This window comes from Choloepus didactylus, chromosome 6 (assembly GCF_015220235.1).
Source record: "Choloepus didactylus isolate mChoDid1 chromosome 6, mChoDid1.pri, whole genome shotgun sequence".
In the NCBI taxonomy this organism is placed as follows: domain Eukaryota; kingdom Metazoa; phylum Chordata; class Mammalia; order Pilosa; family Megalonychidae; genus Choloepus; species Choloepus didactylus.
The window spans coordinates 78,776,528-78,797,926 of NC_051312.1; the positions used below are offsets into that span (position 1 = coordinate 78,776,528).

General features: G+C 37.7%; 1 protein-coding gene and 1 pseudogene across 1 annotated transcript; both read right to left on the reverse strand.

The window, feature by feature from the left end:
- Window positions 1-599: 599 nt before the first annotated feature.
- LOC119537724 lies at window positions 600-1,305 on the reverse strand (annotated as a pseudogene).
- A 12,984-nt stretch (window positions 1,306-14,289) lies between these two features.
- On the reverse strand, window positions 14,290-15,252 carry LOC119537721 (olfactory receptor 52N2-like). Its single transcript, XM_037840259.1, has one exon. The coding sequence runs from the start codon at window positions 15,250-15,252 to the stop codon at window positions 14,290-14,292; it is 963 nt and encodes a 320-aa protein (XP_037696187.1).
- Between the last annotated feature and the right edge of the window lie 6,147 nt (window positions 15,253-21,399).

Genomic DNA, 21,399 nt, shown 5'->3' on the forward strand with positions numbered 1-21,399 from the left:
GTCACAATTGCCTCCTTTTCTTATAGTAAATGTATACATTGACAGCATGCCTGTGCCCTTCCTTTGATTACTTGTCTGTTCCCCCTAGACATGTAAGTCTATAACTCTTATGTAAAATATATGATCTAAATGGAATGGGTAGATTACGTCTTTATTCTGCTTTCTCTTTTTCAGGAAATCTTTCCTTATCAGAAGCATTTCAAAATCTATACTTGCAAAGGCTTTAGTAAATGTATATATTAGAATGACATATGTTTTTAATACCAGTTCGCTCAGATATTTTACAAATTTCTTTTCCATTCTTCCCCCCTCCACCCCAAAGAAATAATCCTAAATTATGATTCATTTGTCTTAGGTAAAAACAATCTCTCTCCAAATAAAAATTTGATCACAACTTCCCGAATCTGCTTGGTCTTGACACCATAAACAATTGGGTTCATTGTAGGTAGCAGTAGCAGATAAAGATTGGCCACAATGATGTGTATGTGGTGGGGTATATTTTGTTCCCCAAAATGGTGTGTGAAAAAAGTGAAAAACGCTGGGACATAGGTGATGACAATGGCACAGATATGAGATATACAGGTACTGAAGGCCTTGTGTCAAGCAGCTACCGATGATAGACTCACCACTGCCTTCAAGATCATGGTGTAAGACACAGAGATACAAAAGATGTCAAAGCCACCAATCAGGAGAGGAACCATCAAGCCGTATATAGCATTCACCTTAAAATTGCCACAGGACACTTTGGCCACAGACGTAGTCACAGTAGGTGTGGGGAATGAAGTTGTCCCAGCAGTAGGGCAACTGCTTGGTGAGGAAAGTGAATGTGATGATAAGCATCATCCCCCTCAGGAAGGTGGCAAACCCAGCCTTGGCAATAACAGGGTTGGTGAAGATGGTGGTGTAGTGTAAGGGGTAGCAGATGGCTACGTAGTGGTCCAGGGCCATGAGCATTAGCAAGCCAGATTCCATCCCAGTCAACATGTGGACAAAAAACATCTCAGCCAAGCAGGCATTAAAGTCAATCTCTTTGAGGTTGAACCAGAATATGCACAGCATATTGGGTACAGTGGTGGTGCACAAGGTGACATCTGTGAAGGAGAGCAGTGCCAGGAAATAGTACATGGGCCAGTGCAGAGCCTCCTCATGGCTGATGAGGTAGATGAGCCCACAGTTCCCCAGCACAGCAATGATGTACATGAAGCAGAATGGCAGGGAGATCCAGATGTGTGCAGCTTCCAGCCCAGGAATGCCATTCAAGATAAAGAATCCTGGGGTCAGGCTGGAGCTGTTGGCTGCAGACATAGTGGCAGATAGGAGAAGAGCATATTACAGTCTTTAAAAGTGGCAGTTTCCTGGAAAAGAAAATAACTTCAAGGTGTGTGGAAGTCTTGGAAACTAAATGCAAAAAGGCAGTTTCCTTAATAAGACTAATAAGACCTTTGAAATGATGTGATGATTAAGTCCCTCTAGATTCAGGTCTAGCCTTGTTTTCTGCTTCTGCTGCTTATCAATGTGCAAGTCACTTAGCCTCTTCATACCTTGTGTTTCTTTCAGTCTAAAATGAGGGTAATAATTGTGGCAAGTTCAGAATGCTGTCAGGATTATTCAGTTAAGATAGTGTATACAAAGTGCTAAATCTGTGCATAGGACCTAGGGAATTCTCAATAAGTTTTAACAGTAATCACTACTGTTGTTATTACTCTTACTGTTATCATTTCTGGTCTCACTATATACCATCCCATGAGATCAAATTTACCTTGATTAATAAGTGGAAATTCAAATGGCACTATACTTTTGCTCTAATTCAGGTACCTCTGTTTACTTTTGGGTGGGAAAAGGAGTATGATATTTTGAACACCCTAATTCTATTGGGAGATTCAGAAGTGAATTTTAGAAGGCAAATACTAGTTACCTGGTTCTCTAACAGATTAAATACATCATCACATTTTAGACAGGAAAAAATAATTGTGAAAGTCCCTTAACCCTGGAATGAAATCCAGGGAAATCTAATCCAAGTAAAGCTCTGCAAGTCTCTTGACAGAAAACTCTAGGTAACTAAAGAGGTGGAACTTGAGACTTCCTACACAGGGAACTGGTCTTTGTGACATGCCACTTCCTTAAAAGGTAGCCACAGGGCACCTGAGCCACAAGACTGGAAGGAAGGGACCAAGATATTAGAAATCAGAAGGAGTAGGAATTCTTGACTCTGCCAACCTGGGATGTACACTAAAATTGATCACTCATCCATTGAAAACTCTCAGGGCCTTCCAAGCATCAACACCATATAACTAAACAATCAATTCACATTTGTAAAATCAAAAATGAAAAAACAGTTAAACACAGAACCAGTCACTTCTGCCACCTCGTCAGTAAATGATTTCTCTCTGCAACCTTTCTTTCAGATGATTCTCAAAGATGCACATGAAATCTGCTATCAAGTGAACAATTTACAACTTAGAATATATTCAAAGGAAGGAAAACCAAATGGCTAAGTGTCTGCTCTCTGAAAATATAGTGATAGCATAATTTTATTGCATGCTTGCTGTAGAGGCATGGGCATTCTCACTGCATGGGTTAAATCTTGTTTTCCACACTGACTTTCTAAAGGAACTTGAGCAAGTCCCAAAATTTTCTTTGTAGGTTTTTCATAACTTTTGGAAGGATGTAATTGTAATGCCTACTACAGAGGAGTGTTAGAAGGTTAAATGAGAAATAATTCTTCAGGTAGTCCCTGGCATCTAGTAAGTAAGCAATGCATGTTGTGATTGGTTGAACTACGTACTAAAATTTAGACAGGTTTTTATTATTGATTTGCATTCCTTTGGGTATAAACCAATTGTAAATAGGATCTCTTGAAGCTGTCATTTTTAGTGAAGGTGTTGCCCGACTGAATAAGGGTAGGTCTTAATCTAGATTAATGGCAGCCTTATAAAGAGCCAAAGCTGGAAGTGAGAGAAAAAAAAAAAAGCCAAAAACTTCAAGGATCATTGGAGAGCACCATGAGAAAACTATAAACTTTGGGGAGAAAGGAAGCCTTACTGATATTTTGATGTTGGATTTCTGGCCTCTGAAACCATGAGCCAATACATGCTAGTTGTTGCAGCCAATTCATTCTGTGGTATTTTTTATAGCAGCTATGCAGGTAAGACATGTTGCCTGTTATAATAGCCAGATAATTCACTTTGCAGATAGTTACTGATTGTCTTTCACAGACCAGGCACTACTCTAGTTTCTAGGGATACATTAGTGGAAAAAAAAAAAAAAAACAAAACATGAGCCCAAATCTATGCTACTTATAGATCTCATATTTCCCTGTTATTTTAACTGTATATTCAAACTTAAAATCACATAGTAGGTATATTTTATTATTCTCATGTTATAGATGAGTAAATGGAGGCTACAGAGAGTGTATAAAATGACTAAAGTCCTCAAAATTAAAAACCAGTAGTGCCAAATTTCAAATGCAAGTTGTTGTTTTTTGCTTTTTGTTTTTTTTTTTCACTTCAGAGTCTTTTGCTTAATAAATCTGCACCTGTTGTCCTAGTTCATTTATCCTAACCCTAATCAATAGTTGCATAAACTGTGCATCAATAGTTTAGATGGGCCATAATGAGACATGAAGAAGATAATTGTTTAGTGAAAAAGAGAGAAATTGTTCTTAATAGTACGTGAGGGACAAGATACAACAAATGCATGTAATTACAGAATGTCAATCTTCATCTTAATGTAAAGAAGCCTCTAAGAGTGAGGGTTTCTATCTCTGTGGAGAGAGCCAGATTCCTATTCCTGGACTCATTTCACACGGATGCTGCATGGAACCCAGTAGGGAAGTAAATGGTAGCAATTCTTTCAGGAAGAATTCCCCCCAACACATTTTAGGATTCAAGTCTGGTCTTGGATGACTTTCCATTTCCCCACAAAGAAACTTCTCACTGGAAACAGCTCTGAATGAGGTTAGGTCTCCCTTAATTAAGGTAAAAACTTTTGTTTCCCTACCATTTGAACCCACTATTTCCTGGACTCCTCCATCTCCAGTGAAGCTTGAGGTATTTTAGGCTTATTTCACAATTAAGGAAACCTGCTTCCCTTTTCAGTCCCCAAATAAATGGGCACTTACAGTGGCTGAAATCAAGAAAAAATACTGCACTTCCATCAACCACATCTCAAACACTTGTATTATTTTAAGAAAAACTTTGAACTTTAGGAAAGTAGGAGTGTTTGAGAATTGCCCAAACTTACCTCAGTGTTAGCAAAGACCAGACCTGTGTGCATGACTGAGTCTCCGGAGCACCAAGAGTTCCACAACATCTGGGCCCAAAGTTTTCATCACATTTGTGTCCCCTTTGAGGATTCTCCAGACTTGAGGGTCTACACCTGATTGGATCCCCACAATTTGATGTCTCAGATTGCTCCCATAAGAGGATAAATATCCTTTGGGCCTTTTGAGATTATTTCTATATTTACAAACACTTTAAGCAAGGGGGAGTAAAAAACAAGACAATCATAGGGCCATAGCTTCTCCCAGGTGTGGATTCTGAGCAAGAAGTCTGAGAGCCATAGGAATTAGTTGTTTTTCATTTATCTTGATTTGTAAAATAATAGTCTAAATGTGTAACCAGAAAATTCCCCAAACTGTTAAAAACAAATGAAAGCATCCACCATAGCAATCTCACTACCTGGGATATATCTATCATACAAGAGTAGTAACAGAACTGAATTGTGTCTAGCATGTGGTTCTGAGTGTACTGAATTAATGAATGTCCACACAAAGTCACACATGTGTACACAAATTCTTATATTTTTATACTTTAGGGATTGTGGTAATGCAGCTTTGCATATATTTGTAGATATATTTTATTATGTTTCCACCCTAATACTTTATTTTGAAGAAGACTTCCTGAAATTATTGAAAAGAAATTGAAATGATTTTTGTCATTTCAGTGGGTGAATGCATGAGGATTTCTCCTAAACTCGGAGCAAATGTTGAAAGTGCTTTTTTATAAATGTATCACAATACACTCCTGAAGCTGTAATTCTTATACATTATTGGTGGGAGTGTAAAATGATGGGACCACTTTACCCACTGTAGTCTATAACAGCTTCTTAGGTTTGCCTTCAACATTACTGATTTAAAAGCATAATTGCTTTTATTTAATATTTAATACAAAATTTTATTATGTTTTTTTCATAATTAAAATTTCTTGTATACATTTACTATTGTGTGATCTCATCCTCTTACCATAATATCTCATCCTCTGTTCTGGCTATCCAAGCATTTCCATCCCTATGAATTTTTTCCTGTTTCTTCATAGATTATAGGGAATTATGTCCATTTTTGAAAAATTCTCTAAAACAGCCTTATTAATCTAACAGTCAATGTTTTATAAATCTGTGATATTCTTTTCATTCACTTAGAAGCTATTTATTGTTTCTTACCAGGGTATTTTTATGGGCTCAACATATTTATTATTGTTTATGATAGTGTTATTTTCCCTCTTTATTCAACTTCAGCCAGAGTTAGAGCTGTGTGTTCTGGATGTTTTACAACCAACATGGAGAATAATGCAACCTTGTTTCATTTCTTTCACATTCTCTCTCCTATGTATACCTTGATGACAGCATGATATGATGTGTTCTCAACCTAATTATCAGTTTCTTGCAAAGTCTCACCAGTGTCTTTCTCTTCCTCATGGAGCATCATTCTCTTATGACTGCCTATTCACTGTCCCAAGGACAGGTGCAATGTACACTTTCTGGCAGGTACTTCAATCAGGGTCCATCCTACCTATACTTCACCTGTGGACTAAATGCACCTATACATTTATTGCTCCTTTTCAATACCTGCTTCTTATCTAATTGCTTACTGAATTTGTAATTCCCCCAGTATGCTGAAGATGGGTGTGTATGTCTGTCTCTATGAGGAATTTTTGAATATTTTCATTACTCCAAATAAATAAAAATACAACTAAAAAGAACACCCAAAATATTCCATCGTTCCGAACCCCTCCAATTAGTCATTTAATTTTTGTCCCCATTTTTCTACTCATCTGTCCATATACTGGAAAAAAGTAGTGTATGAGCCACAAGATTTTCACAATCACATGTTCACACCATAAGGGCTATGTAGTTATGCAATTGTCTTCAAAAAACATGTCTACTGGGTTGCAGTTCAATAGTTTCTGATATTTCCTTCTAGCTATTCCAATACACTAAAAACTAAAAAGGGATATGTTTATAACAACACATAAGAATAACCTCCAGAATGACCTCACAAATCCATTTGAAATTTCTCAGCCACTGAAACTTTATTTTGTTTCATTTCTCTTCCCACTTTTGGTCAAGAAGGCTTTCTCAATCCCATGATTCTGGGGCCAGACTCATCCCCGGGAGTCATGTCCCACATTGCCAGGCAGATTTATACCCCTGTGAGTCATGTCCCATGTAGGGGGGTGGGGGGCAGTGAGTTTACCTGCCAAGTGGGCTTAGAGAGGGAGGCCGGAACTTAACAACAAAAGAGGTTCTCTGGGTGTGACTCCTAGGCCCAACTATAAGTAGGCTTAGCCTCTCCTTTGCAGTAACAAGCTTCGTAAGGGCAAGCCCCAAGATCGAAGGTTGTTCCCAATGCTTATGAGAATATCAGTCATTCCCCAAGTAGGGAATATTATATTTCCAATTTTCCCCCAGACCCTCAAGGTGGTTTGCAAATATGTTATTATTCTCTGCCCAAATTACATTGGGATGTATTCGGGCTTCACACTAATTTATACAAACCAACTAGATATCACAACCTACTCAAAGATACATGCAATTATGTGTTTTGAATAAAATGACCATTCAAGTTAAATCAAATAGCATGCTATAGAGTATATATACTTTGCACCAACTCTCTTCTTTTGGTCTACCACAGAAGTTGATGTTTTAAAGCACAGTCTGTATTGTCTTTTATCCTTTAGTCTGATTTGCCTTGGTCCTAACCAGATCAACTTCATTTATGTCTCTAATTGATGTCTGAACTCTTCAGCTTTTTCAACAACTGCTGTATGGGATAATACTGACATCCATAGCTGCTGAACTCTAGATCTGAGTCTCAGGTGTCACACAGATACCCAAGTTCCAGGGACTGACCAAGTTATACAGAAAGGGTTCAGCATCTCAGAATTTAGAAATAACCATTACAACTCAGGAATAGATGTGACTGCTATAAGAGCTTACAATCTAGGGACCTTTACAATAAGCCTTCCCCTATAACCTATGCTGTACGATTCAATTGTCAGAGTTTGCATATTATAGTTATTCTGTATTAGTGAGGCGTTATAATGTTTGTCTTTTCATTTCTGGCTTATTTCACTCAAAATGCTGTTCTCAGTGTCCATTCACCTAGTTGCATGCCTCAAACTTCATTCCTTCTTGCAGCTGCTCAATATTCTATTGTATACATACACCACAGTTCACCATTCTATTCAAAATCATTTGATGTGTCATTAGGCCACCTCTGTCCGTTGTGAATGGTGAATACTGCTGTCATAATCACCCATGTGCAAATGTCCATTCATATCCCTGCTCTCACTTCTTCCATGTATATACCCAATAATGGGGTTGTAGGACCTTATGGCAACCCCATATGTAGCTTCTTGTGGAACAACCACACTGCCCTCCAGATGGGCTGCACCATTCTATTTCCCCACCAACTGTGAAAAGGTACATCCCTCTCTTCCCATTTTCTCCAGCACCTGTATCTCTCTGTTTATTTTTTCCTCTCAATTTTATTGAGATATATTCACATATCATACAATCATCCACAGTGTACAATCATTGTTCACAGTATCATCATATAGATTTGCATTCATCACCACAATCAGCCTTTGACTGCATTCATTGCTCCAAAAAAGTTAAAATAAAAATAATAAAAAAGTGAAAATAAAATAAAATAAAATAAAATTCAACAAAAAGTTCAGACAACTACACCATCACCAAGAATCCACAGCCTCCTTTATATTCTCTCCTTATAGATAGTTAGCTTTGGTATATTCCCTTTGTTGCAATTAATGAAAGAATATTACAATGAGACTGTTTACTATAGACTCTAGTTTGCATTGATTGTATATTACCCCAATACCATCCCATTTTCAATACCTTGCAAAGTTCACAATCCTTCGTTCTCCCTCATGTAAAAATGTTCTAATATTTGTACATTTAATCACAATCATTGACCATCTAGGTTTTGCTAAGTTATACAGTCCCAGTCTTTATCTTGTATATTTCCTTTGAGTGTCAAACATGCCCTCTAGTCTTCCTCTTTCAACTGTACTCACAGTTCTCTTTGTTCAGTGTACTTACAGTATTGTGCTACCATCACCCAATTCTGTGCTATCAATTTCTGGATCTATACAATCAAAACTGTTGAACTTTCTATACTCCTTCGGTATCAACAGCCCAATCTCTACTCACTTTCTATCTGCTGATAACCTGTGTTCTGTTTTAACTCTCAGTTTGCTCATTATTGTTAGTTCATATTATTGAGACCATACAATATTTGTCCTTTTGTTTCTGGCTAATTTCACGCAATGTGACATTCTCAAGCTTCATCCACCTTGTTATATGTTCCATGACTTTATTCTGCCTTAGAGCTGCATAATATTCCATTGTATGTATATACCAGAGTTTGTTTATCCACTTGTCTGTTCACGGACACTTGGGTTGTTTCCATCTCTTGGTAATTATGAACACTGCTGCAATAAACATCAGTTTACAAATGTCCTTCATGTGCTAGCTATCAGTTCCTCTGAGCATATACCCAGTAAAGGGATTGCTGGATTATATGGCATTTCTCTACTAAGCTTCCTGAGGAACTGCCACACTGCCTTCCAGAGTGGTTGCACCAACCTACATTTCCACCAACAGTGAATAAGTGTGCCTCTTTATATCCTTCCTAGCACTTTTAATTTTCTGGTTTTTTTTGTTTGTTTTGTTTTGTTTTGTTTTGTTTATAATGGCCATTGTAGTAGGTGTGAGACGATATCTCAGTGGGGTTTTGATTTGCATTTCCCTAATAGCTGGAGAAGTTGAGCATATTTTCATATTTTTTGAACCATTTGTATTTTCTTTTCAAAGGAGCATCTGACCATGTGTTTTGCCCATTTTTTTATTGGGTTGCTTCTCTTTTTGTTATTGAGTTGTAGGATCTCTTAATATATTCTAGATATTAAACCCTTATCTGATATGTGGTTTCCAAATATTGCCTCCCAATGTGTAGGCTGCCTTTTTACTTTCCTGACAAAGTCCTTTGGTGCACAAAACTATTCAATTTTGCAGAGATCTCATTTATCGATTTCTTCTTTCATTGCCAATGCTTTGGGTTCAAGTTCCAGGAATCCACTTCTTATCAAAAGATCTTTAAGATTTAATTTCCCAACATTTTCTTTTAATGGTTTTATTGTCTTAACTCTAATGTTTACATACCACAAGATCTTGAAGATGCTTCCCGACACCACCTTCTAAGAGTTTTATAGTTTGTTCTTACATTTAGGACTTTTATCCACTACAAGTTAATTTTTGTATCAGCTGTGAAATATATATCCTTCTTCATTCTTCTGCATATGTATATACAGTTCTGCAAACACCATTTTTTGAAGAGACTCTTCTGTTCTAGTTGAGTGGACTTGGCAGCCTTGTCAATTATCAATTGTCCACGGACATGAGGATCTATTTCTGAACTCTCAGTTCAATTTCATTGGTCAATATATCAATATTTGTGGCAGTACCAAGCTATTTTGACTACTGTAACAGCGTAATACACTTTAAAGTCAGAAGTGTAATTCCTCCAACTTCGTTCTTCTTTTTTCAAGATGTTTTTGGCAATTCGGGGCCCTTTGTCCTCCCAAGTAATTTAGATAATCAGCTTTTCCATTTCTGTAAAGTATGCTGTAGGAATTTTGATTGGGATTGCATTGATTCCATATATCAGTTTGGGTAGGATTGACATCGTAATGATATTTAGTCTTCCAGTCCATGGACACAGAATGTCCTTCCACTTATTTAGGTCTTCTTTGGTTTATTTTAGCATTTGCTTTGTACATTTCCATGTACAAGTCCTTTACATGCATGGTTAAATTGATTCTTAGATAGTTGATTATTTTCGTTGCTACTCTAAATGGAATTTTTTCTTGATTTCCTCATCAGATTGCTCATTACTAATGTGTAGAAACACTAGTGATTTTTGTGTGTTCATCTTGTATCCTATCACTCAGCTACATGCACTTTTTAGCTTTGTAGCATTGTTGTAGATATGGGGGGATTTTCTATATACAGGGTCATGCCATTTGCAAATAGTGTAAGTTGTACTTATTCCTTTCCAATCTGGTCACCTAGCACAATGTTGAATAACAGTAGTGATAGTGGGTATCCTTGTCTTGTTCCAGATCTTAGAGAAAAAGCTTTCAGTCTTTCAGCATTGTGTATGATGTTTGCTGTGGGTTTTGTAGGTTTTGCATATATGCCCTTTATCTTGTTTTTGAAGTTTCCTTATATTCCTGTTTTTTGAAGTGTTTTTATTAAGAAAGGATGCTGGATTTTGTCAAATGCTTTCTGCATTAATCAACATGATAATATGTTTTTTTTCCCTTTCAACTCATTAATATTATGTGGTATATTAATTGATTTTATGTTGAACCACCTCTGTGTACGTGGTGTAAAACCCACTTGACTATGGTGTATAATTCTTTTAATGTGCTGTTGGATTCAATTTGCAAGCATTTTGTTGAGGATTTTGCATCTCCAAATAACAGAAATTGGTCTGTCCTTGTATTATCATTATCTGGCTTCACTTTTCAGTAATGTTGGCCTCAGAGAATGTGTTAAGCAGTGTTGCCACCTCTTGGGGGTAGGGTTGAAACAATGGCTGTGGCAGTCCCAGTCCAGGCTAAAACAGCAGTCCAGAGCTGGGACTTCAGAAAGTAAATTTGCCGAACTATTACCTTTAGCATTACTTGGCTTGCCACCCTCCCCTGTTCCTGGGGAGGTGGGCTTCCATGTCCCTCTCTGTCTATAGCAGCCAGGCCAGCAACTGACCCAAGTTGGTTCACCTGAAGAGTGGGGGATAGGTGCTGGCTGCTGCCCCCAGAGGTACTCACAGTTCTTTATCCTCAGTTTTTCATTCACCTCATTCACTCTTCTTGGATGTTGTGAGGGTTCCCCTGGCCCCAAAGCCCCAAAACAGTTGTTGCAGAGAGTTTCTTCTGGTCCACTGGCTGTTTCTGGAGAAGTGAGTACTAGAACTTCCTATTCGCCGTCTTTCCAGGAAGTTCTCTAAAAGTCAACACTTTCAATAGTGATACTGTGCCAGGTTGTATATATTATGTCCCCAGTGAAAGCCATATTCTGTAATGCAATCTTGTGGGGGCAGATTGATTAATTTTTGATTAAGGTGTGATCTCTTGATTGGATGTTTCCATGGAGGTTTGACCCCACCCATTCATGGTAGGTCTTGATTAGCTTACTGGAGTCCTTTACAAGAGCCACACAGGCCCAGACGCTTGCTAACACTGACACTTAGAGATGATGCAAACAGAAGGACACTTAGATATGAAATGAAACCCAGAGTTTGCCACAGGATATGCTCAGACAGGAACCCGAGGCACTTAAAGGGAAATATCCTGGGAGAACCAAGAATGCAGAGGAGCTTAGAGGAGATGGAACACAACCCAGGATCAACAGAGGCCAGCCTCATGGCTTCCTGACTAACAGAGGATTTCTGGATACCATCGGCCATCCTGCAGTGAAGATATCATCTCTTGATGCCTTAGTTTGGACACTTTTATGGCCTTAGAACTGTTAATTTGTAACTTAATAAATCCCCTTTATAAAAGCCAATCCATTTCTTGTATTTTGCATAACAGCAGCATTAGCAAACTGGAACAGATACAATACTGACTTAGATTGAAGATAAGGTTAAGAAGTTTTGGTATGCATAGATTAATTTTTACCTGTAGGTATTCAGTTATTCTGTTTCTCTAAATTTGTTAAAGCTGATAAATGTTCTATTCAGTTTATTATGCCCTTCACCTCTGTGGTAAGGTTTTATTTTTATTTTTAGTTTTTGCACTAGTTAGTTATGGTAAATGATCACAACAGATTGAGTATAATTATAGTGCAATATGAAAGATGCAAATCAAAATCAAAATTGCACTTGTCTACCAGTGTGATGGTTGATTTCATGTGTCAACTTGGCTATGTATGGTGTCCGGTTTTTGGTCAAGCAAGCTGACCTGTTACTGTGAAGGTCTTTCATAGATGGATTTGCACATTTCATCAGGTGATAGCATCTTTGGATGACTGAATCCACAATTGACAAAGCAGATTACCCTCAGCAATGTGGGAATTCTCTTCATCCAATAAATTGGAGGTCTTAAAAGGAAGAACTGGGGATTTCAGAAGGCAGAAAGAATAATTTCTGCTTCTAATTCATTCTGCCTGTTTCCCCTGGGGCATATGTAGATTCACCTTTAATAAAATTTCCTGTTTGGCACCTGCCTTACAGAATTCAGAGTCCTAGCCCCCATAGTTACATGAACCGATCCTCATTATTTGTCTTATTTTTCCTGTTTTTCTGAAAAGCAAAACATAGGTTTTTCTTTAATAAAAATATTTGCATATATTTGACATGAAATATAATGCAGAATAGGCTCAATAAGCTAATCTTGGCACTTTTTTTGGTAGATTAATTTTGTTAACTACTTTGGATATTTTTCTGAAATAGTCTGCAATGCTCTGTTGACCAGGTACCAAATCAGATCATTCGTTTGTTTTTCAAATATATATTGCATACCTACTATGTCCCAACTCCTGTTGTGAGTAAGGAGTTGTGGTTAAAAACTATAACTAAATAAATGAATAAATGAATGAATAAATAAATAAATAATATATAAATACTTAAAGTAGTTATTTCTGGTGCATAGGATTTTTCAGTGTACATAAGAAGTTAGGCATTGAATAATCTATAGATGGAAAATATTCTGAACTAATAATGAACAATGGAAAGATGTTACTTTCAGGATGACAACTGACAGCAAAGGCAAAATTATTCAGATGAGGAAGAATGTGTGGTGGATGGTGGGGCTTTCCAGACAGAGAAGGAACTGTGCATGGTCCCTGAGTGGGGAGAGTGCAAAATCCAGCTATAAGTGTGAGTGAATTTTTTTAGAAGGAGATAAAAGGGTCATGCATAAAGAGTCCACTGAATGGTTTTGGTTTGTAAAGGCATCTAACGTAGAACTTCAGTTACCAAACCAAGAGACAGAATATATATTCTGAAAAAAGGTTAGCAATGGTCTAAAACTTTAATGGTGAATTATTCCTTTTTCTCTTTTCCTACATCTCATCCTCCCTTTTATATTTCCATCATCCCTATCACCATTTATTCTTCTTTCTCTGTTAGTCCATGACCCTGAGTTATTTTCATCCCTCCATCACCTGGTCTTACTGAACAAATAATTCCCATACACTTATCTAGAGGAGGAAACTATTTGTAAATTCTATAAAGTCAACCAAACCCAAAGGTGTACTTGTGTTTCAGGTGAATTTCTTCTATCTTCTACCACCAGTTTGCAACCATCTCCAGGACTTATTGTTTCTCCATCAAAAATCTTTCCAAATTACTCCTGAGGAGTTGCTTATTCCAGGTTTTCAGGGCTCTATTCTCATGCTTCTCTCACCCATCCTTCATTTACATTATTTTGATATAAATTTATGAATATTATTTTTCATAATAGTGGAAATTCAATGCAACTTAAACATGAAGTGTTCTTCATAACTGAACCAACATGTATGAAATTGTGCATTGAAAGGAAAAGTGGTAAATGAAGTCACTAAAAGATGTTTTTAAAGGCCTCTTGCCATGAATATGATTTTTTAGGTTATTATGGCTTTACCCCAAGAACAGGTCTTCGTTGGATCAGGAAATCCTTTATTCATTGTCATTGTACACTCATTTGAGTGTTGCTCAATATGCAAACCACATTAGGAGTCGAAGCAATGAAATTGATTCTAAACAACAGTGAACCTACAATTATGTGGAATTCCTTTCAAGAAAAAAAAAGTCCTCAAATTCAGAAGGCATATTTCTTACTTAATTAAGGGGGTACAACAGAAAAGAAGACTTCCCTTAATGTTATATAAGTTATTCAATGATCATGCTTTCTGCAATGAGATCACCTTGATTTAATTTTACTCTCAAGAGTTTCCTCAAAAACATACTTTATCTGTCTTTGTATTTGACATTGTTTCATCAATCTATTTCATATCAAATACATCTTTCTCCCTAAAAAGAAGCTTGAACACTTCTTCCCGGATCTGCTTGGTCTTGACACCATAAACAATGGGGTTTAGAGTAGGCGGCAACATCAAATAGAGATTGGCGATAATGATATGGACATGGTGTGGAATGTCTTTTCCGCCAAAACGGTGTGTAAAAATGCTGAATAAGGCTGGAACATATGTGATGACAATGGCACCTATGTGGGAGGTACAGGTGCTGAAGGCCTTGCGTCGAGCATCTGTAGATGATAGAGTCAACACGGCCCGCAAGATCATGGTGTAAGACACGGAAATACAAAAGATGTCAAAGCCCCCAATCAGAAATGCTGCCAAGAGACCATAGATAACATTGACTTTGACTTTGCCACAGGACACTTTGGCCACAGACATGTGGTCACAGTAGGTGTGGGGAATGAAATTTCCCTGGCAATAGGGCAACCGCTTAGTGAGGAAAGTGAACGGGGTGCTAAGTATTACACCCCTCATGAGGGTGGCAAATCCAACCTTGACAATGACATGGTTGGTGAGGATGGTGGCGTAGTGTAAAGGGTAGCAGATCGCCACATAGCGGTCCAGGGCCATGAGCATGAGCACGCCAGACTCCATCCCAGTCAACATGTGGACAAAAAACATCTGAGCCAGGCAGGCATTAAAGTCAATCTTCTTGAGGTTGAACCAGAATATGCACAGCATATTGGGTACAGTGGTGGTGCACCAAGTGACATCTGTGAAGGAGAGCATTGCCAGGAAATAGTACATGGGCCGGTGCAGTGCCTCCTCATGGCTGATGAGGTAGATGATCCCACAGTTCCCCACTACAGCAATGATGTACATGAAGCAGAATGGCAGGGAGATCCAGATGTGTGCAGCTTCCAGCCCAGGAACACCAGTCAGGATAAAGAATTCTGGGGTCAGGATGGAGCTGTTGACTGCAGACATAATGGCAGATAGGAGGAGAGCATATTACATTCTTTAAAAGCAGTGGTTTCCTGGAAAAGAAAATAAATCCAAGGTGAATGGAAGTCTTGGAAACCAAATGCAAAAAAGCAGTTTCCTTGATTGGAGTAATAAGACCTTTGAAACAATGTGATCAGTATGTCCCTCTAGATTCAGATATCTAGACTTCTTTACTGCTTCTGCTTCTTATCAATGTGTAGGTTACCTAGCCTCTTCATACCTTGTGTTTCTCTTAGTCTTAAATGAGGGAAATAACTGTGCCAAGTTCAGAAAGCTGTCAGGTTTATTCAGTTAAAGATAAGGTATACAAAGTGCTAAATCTATGCATAGGACCTAGTGAGTGCTCAATAAATGTTAGTAGTAATAACTAATGTTGTTATTACTCTTGGTGTTATAATTTCTGGTTTCACTATACAGCATCCCATGAGAGCAAATTTACCTTGAATAATAAGTGGAAATTCAAATGGCACTGCTTACATTAGCTCTAGTTCAGGTACCTCTGTTTACTTGAGAGTGGAAAAGGTAGTGTGATATTTTGAACAACCTAACTATCATGGGAGATTGAGAAGTGAATTTTAGAATGTAAATGCTAGTTACCTGGGTCTCTAACAGACTAAAATATATCATCACATTTTAGATAGGTAAAAATAACTGGAAGTCCCTTAACCCTGGAATGAAATCACGGAAATCTAATTCAACTAAAGATCTGCAAGTCTCTTCACAGAAAACTCTAGGTGACTAAAGGGGTGGAACTTGAGACGTCCTACACAAGGAACTTGTCTTTGTGACATGCCACTTCCTTAAGGTTGTCACAGGACACCTGAGCCACAAGACTGGAAGGAAGGGACCAGGATATTAGAATATGTGAAGGAGAAGGAATTCTTGACTCTGCCCTCCTGGGTTGTACATGAAAACTGATCACTCACCCACTGAAAATTCTCAGGGCCTTCTAAGGATCAACACCATATAAATCAACTATCAATTCCCATTCAAAAAAAAAAAAAAAAACAACAGTTAAACTCAGAACCAATTCCCTCTTCCACCTCCTCAGTAAAAGATTTCTCTCTACAAACTTTCTTTCAGATGGTTCTCAAAGATGCACATGAAATCTGCTACCAAGCGAGCAATTTATTGCCTTAGAATATATTGAAAGGAAGGAAAACCAAAAGGCTAAGTGTCTGCTCTCTGAAAATATAGTAACAGCATAATTTCATTGCATGCTTGCGGTAGAGACATGGGCATTCACAGTGCATGGGTTAAATCTTGTTTACAACACTGACTTGCTAAATGACCTTGAACAATTCCCCAAAGTTTCTTTGTAGATTTTTCCATGCTGTTTGAAAGGAGTTGATTTCAAGGTCCACTACACGAAGTGTTAGAAGGTTAAATGAGATATAATTCTTCAAGTAGTCCCTGGCATCCAATAAGTAATCAATGCATGTTGTGATGATTGAACTATGTGCTACTATTTAGACATGTTATTGTTGATCTGCATTCCTGTGGGTGTAAACCCAGTGTAAATACGATCTCTTGATGATGTCATTTTTAGTGAAAGTGTTGTCTGACTAAATGAGGGTAGGTCTCAATCTAGATTGATGGCAACCTTATAAAGAGCCTAAGCTGGAAGTGAGGGGAAAAAAAAGCAAAAACAGAAGATTGGAAGAAAGAGAGGACATTGCCATGTGCCATGTGGCAGCAAAGCCAACGATCCCCAAGGATTATTGGAAAGCAGCATGAGAAAACTGTATCTTTGGGGAGAAAGGAAGCCTTGCTGATATTTTGATGTTGGATTTCTCACATCTGAAACCATGAGTCAATACATGCTAGTTGTTGCAGCCAATCCATTTTGTGGTACTTTTTATAGCAGCTATGGCAACTAAGATGTGTTACCTGTTAGAAAAGCCAGTTAGTTACTGATTTTCTTTCAAATGCCAGGCAATACTCTAGTTTCTAGGGATACATTAGTGGGGAAAAAAAAAAGGCCAATTCTACTCTACTTATAGAGTTCATAGTTCTCTGTGATTTTATCTATATATTCAAACTTACCATCACACTGTAGGTATATTTTATTATTCTCATGTTATAGATGAGTAAATGGAGAGTACAAAGACTAATAAATGCCTAAGGCCAGCAAAATTAAAAACCAATAGTGCTGAGATTCAAATGCAAGTTGATTTGGTTTTTTTACTTCAGAGTCATTTGCTTAATAAATCTCAATCTGCTGTCCTAATTCATTTATCCTAACCCCAATCATAGTTGCATAAAATGTGCATCAATAGCTTATATGGGCCATAATGAGACATGAAGAAGATAATTCTTTAGTGAAAGAGACATTATTCTTAATAGTATGTAAGGGACAAGATACAATAAGTGCATGTAATTACAGAATGTCAATCTTTAGGTTCATATACAGAAGCCTCTAATAGTGAGGGTCTCTATCGCTGCTGGCCAGAGCCAGGTTCCTATTCCTGGACTCGTTTCAGACGGATGCTGCATGGAACCCTGTAGGGAAGTAAATGGAAGCAACTCTTTCAGGAAGAATTCCCCCCAACACTTTTTAGGATTCAAGTCTGGTCTTGGATGACTTTCCACTTGTCCACAAAGAACCTTCTCACTAGAAACAGCTGTGAATGAGTTTGTACTCTTAATTAAGGTAAAAACTTTTGTTTCTCTACCATTGGAACCCACTATTGCCTGGACTCCTCCATCTCCAGTGAAGCATGAGGTATTTTAGGCTTATTTCACAATTAAGGAAACCTGCTTCCCTTTTCAGTCCCCAAATAAATGTGCACTCACAGTGGCTGAAATCAAGAAAAAAATACTACACTTCCATCAAGCACATCTCAAATACTTGTATTATTTTAAGAAAAACTTTGAACTTTAGGAAAGTAGGAGTGTTGGAGAATTGCCCAAACTTACCTCAGTGTTAGCAAAGACCAGACCTGTGTGCATGACTGAGTCTCCGGAGCACCAAGAGTTCCACAACATCTGGGCCCAAAGTTTTCATCCCATTTGTGTGCCCTTTGAGGATTCTCCAGGCTTGAGTGTCTACACCTGATTGGATCCCCAGAATTTGATGACTCAGAGGACTCTCATAAGAGGGTAAAGATCCTTTGCGCCTTTGGAAATTATTTCTATATTTACAAACACTATAAGCAGGGGGAGCAAAAAACAAGACAATCATAGGGCCATAGCTTCTCCCAAGTGCAGATTCTGACCAAGAAGTTTGAGAGCCACAGGAATTAGATGTTTTTCGTTTATCTTGATTTGTAAAATAATAGTCTAAATGTGTAACAGAAACTTCCCCAAACTGTTAAAAACAAATGAAAGCACCCACCATAGCAATCTCACTACCTGGGATATGTGTGTGTGTGTGTGTGTGTGTGTGTGTATGTGTGTAAAATCTCGTAAAAGAGTCGTAACATTACTGAATTGTGTCTAGCATATGGTTCTGTGTGTATTGATTAAACAAATGGCCACACAAACTCACACATGTGTACACAAATTCTTTTTTTATACTTTGGGGATTGTGGTAATGCAGCTTTGCATATATTTATAGATTAATTTATTATGTTTCCACCCTATTAATTTATTTTGAAGAAGACATCCTGAAATTATTGAAAAGAAATAGAAATGTTTTTTTTTTTCATTTCAGTGGATGAATGTATGAGGATTTCTCCTAAACTCAGAGCAAATATTGAAAGTGCTTTTTAGAAATGCATCACAATGTACTCCTGAAGCTGTAATTCTAATACATTATTGGTGTTTTAGTATGAAATGTTAGGACCATTTTACCCACAGCACTCTATAACAGCTTCTTATGTTTGCCTTCAGCATGACTGATTTAAAGCATAATTTCTTGTATTTAATATTTAATTATATATTTAAATAGTTTATCATGTTTTTTTCATAATTAAACTTTCTTGTATACATTTCTCATTGTGTGATCTTATCCAATTACCATAATATTTCATCCCCTGTTCTGGCCATCCAAGACATTTCTGTCCTTATGAATTTTTTCCTGATTTTTCATAGAGTATATCGAAGTATATCCATTTTTGAAAGATTCTCTAAATAGCCTCATTAATCTAGCAGTAAATGTTTTATAATTCTGATATTCTTTTCATCCACTTAGAAGCTATTTATTCTCTCTTCCCAGGGTATTTTTATGGGTTCAATGTAATTATTATTGTTTATGATAGTATTATTTTCCCTCTTTATTCATCTTCAACCAGAGTTAGAGCTGTGTATTCTGGGTATTTTACAACCAACATGGAGAATAATGCATCCTTGTTTCATTTCTTTCAATTTTCTCTCCTATGTATACCTCGATGACAGCATGCTATGATGTGTTCCCACCCTAATTATCAGTTTTTCGCAAAGTCTCACCAGTGTCTTTCTCTTCCTCATGGAGCATCATTGTCTTATGACTGCCTATTCACTGCCCTACAGACGGGTGCAATGTACACTTTCTGGCAGGTACTTAAATCTGGGTCCATCCTACCCAGTCCTCACCTGTGGACTAAATGTAGTAGACTACATCCCTATACATTTATTCCTCCCTTTCAATATCTGCTTCTTATCTAATTGCTTACTGAATTTGTGATTTCCCCCAGTATACTGAAGATGGGTGTCTATGTCTGTCTGTGTGAGGAAATGGAGATTAAGAGGTAAGTATAAAATGTAGGGGTATGGATTGTGTACTTTTACTACTACACGGAGAAAATAATTGAATGTGTACAGAAAGACTCTTATCAGAAAGTGTCTTCTTATCTGTTTCCATCATTTGGATCCATGTGTAATGATGTCTGTTGTGTTGGTCTTGATTCAAATTATCATAGTAATACAATTTTATCTGTGTCTTTGTACTTACAGGGATAGATGCTGTAGTGCCCTTTCAAACTCTATGCAGTGAATCCAGATTCTTGGCTTCATGCTATGCCCCTCCTTTGCACATAGGCAATACATTCCTAACACTGAAGGCATATGATTGCGTAAAGCCTTCTCATGGGGTGTGGGTGCTCATCTCCTGTTTGCTTCCATGATTTCCCTTTTCATTTAGAGAATCTTGAGGAGTTTCTTTTTGCTTTTAATTTTGTTCTCCATACTTTCAGAAACATTTTTAATCCAGTACTTGCATGTGTTTAATATGTGGAGGGAGTATACATTCCTGTGTATATTCCAACTGTTACATTGGAAGCCGCCAGTTACCAATTATTATTTCTGGTGAACTCATACATACACACTCATAGGTCATCTCCCGGCCATTGCCTACCGCTGCCTTCTTTTCTGTTGTTTCAGTAGGTGTCCATTCCACAGCCTGGGGGAGGTGTTTGTCCAATGAAAGGGCCTGAGCTGACCTTGAACCCAGAAACTGAAAGTAGCAGCCCCAGCTACTTATCAGGGCAGGGAGTCTCAGTGGCAGCCTCCTCGCCCCCACCCCCTGGGTTGTATAAATACCTCACTCAACAAGGCTTTATCTCTCTCCTCTAAAGCATGGTGAGGCATGTCAAGGGGCCATCTGCCAACCCAGACTCAAGCAATTTGGCCACCCCAGGAGACCAGCCATGACACAATCTCTTTCCCTTCTCTTTTGAACCCTTTGTGCTGTATAAGTAATAAAACAGGCATTTCCTGAAAGTTTCTGTTATGTCTGAGCTTGTGGTACCACAATGTACTATATAGCAACTCACTCCACAATTATAATCTAATGTCAGCCTAAATTTTTCCAGGACTTTATTGCCGCATAAGTTCAGAGGACTCTACCTAACCTCTTTAGTCTTCGAAATTTATATCAGAAGAATATATACTTTTCAAATTATTTTCAGTGATGCACCTAAATATTTATAACTGAACAGTTCACAATTACAAGCAGTGGTGTCAGGTTTGGATTAACAATAAAAGGCATGAAAACTCAATAGGTTTTAATCCAGAACTAGATTTACTCACTGTTATAGAAGGATACAGGTCTAGGACTCACTATATACATTGTCTGTAGACTTATTATGGGTCCAGCAGTGAACCAAGTATAGCTTCTTTGCTACTTTATTTTTGTTGCATGGGGACATAGCCTGGTTACAGGAGACAAGCTCAATATTTGTACAATATTTGATCCTAAGGTAAACATTC

Bases quoted from the DNA above. Each gene is read 5' to 3' on its own strand.
- LOC119537721 (XM_037840259.1), bottom strand. From the start codon at position 15,252: ATGTCTGCAGTCAACAGCTCCATCCTGACCCCAGAATTCTTTATCCTG.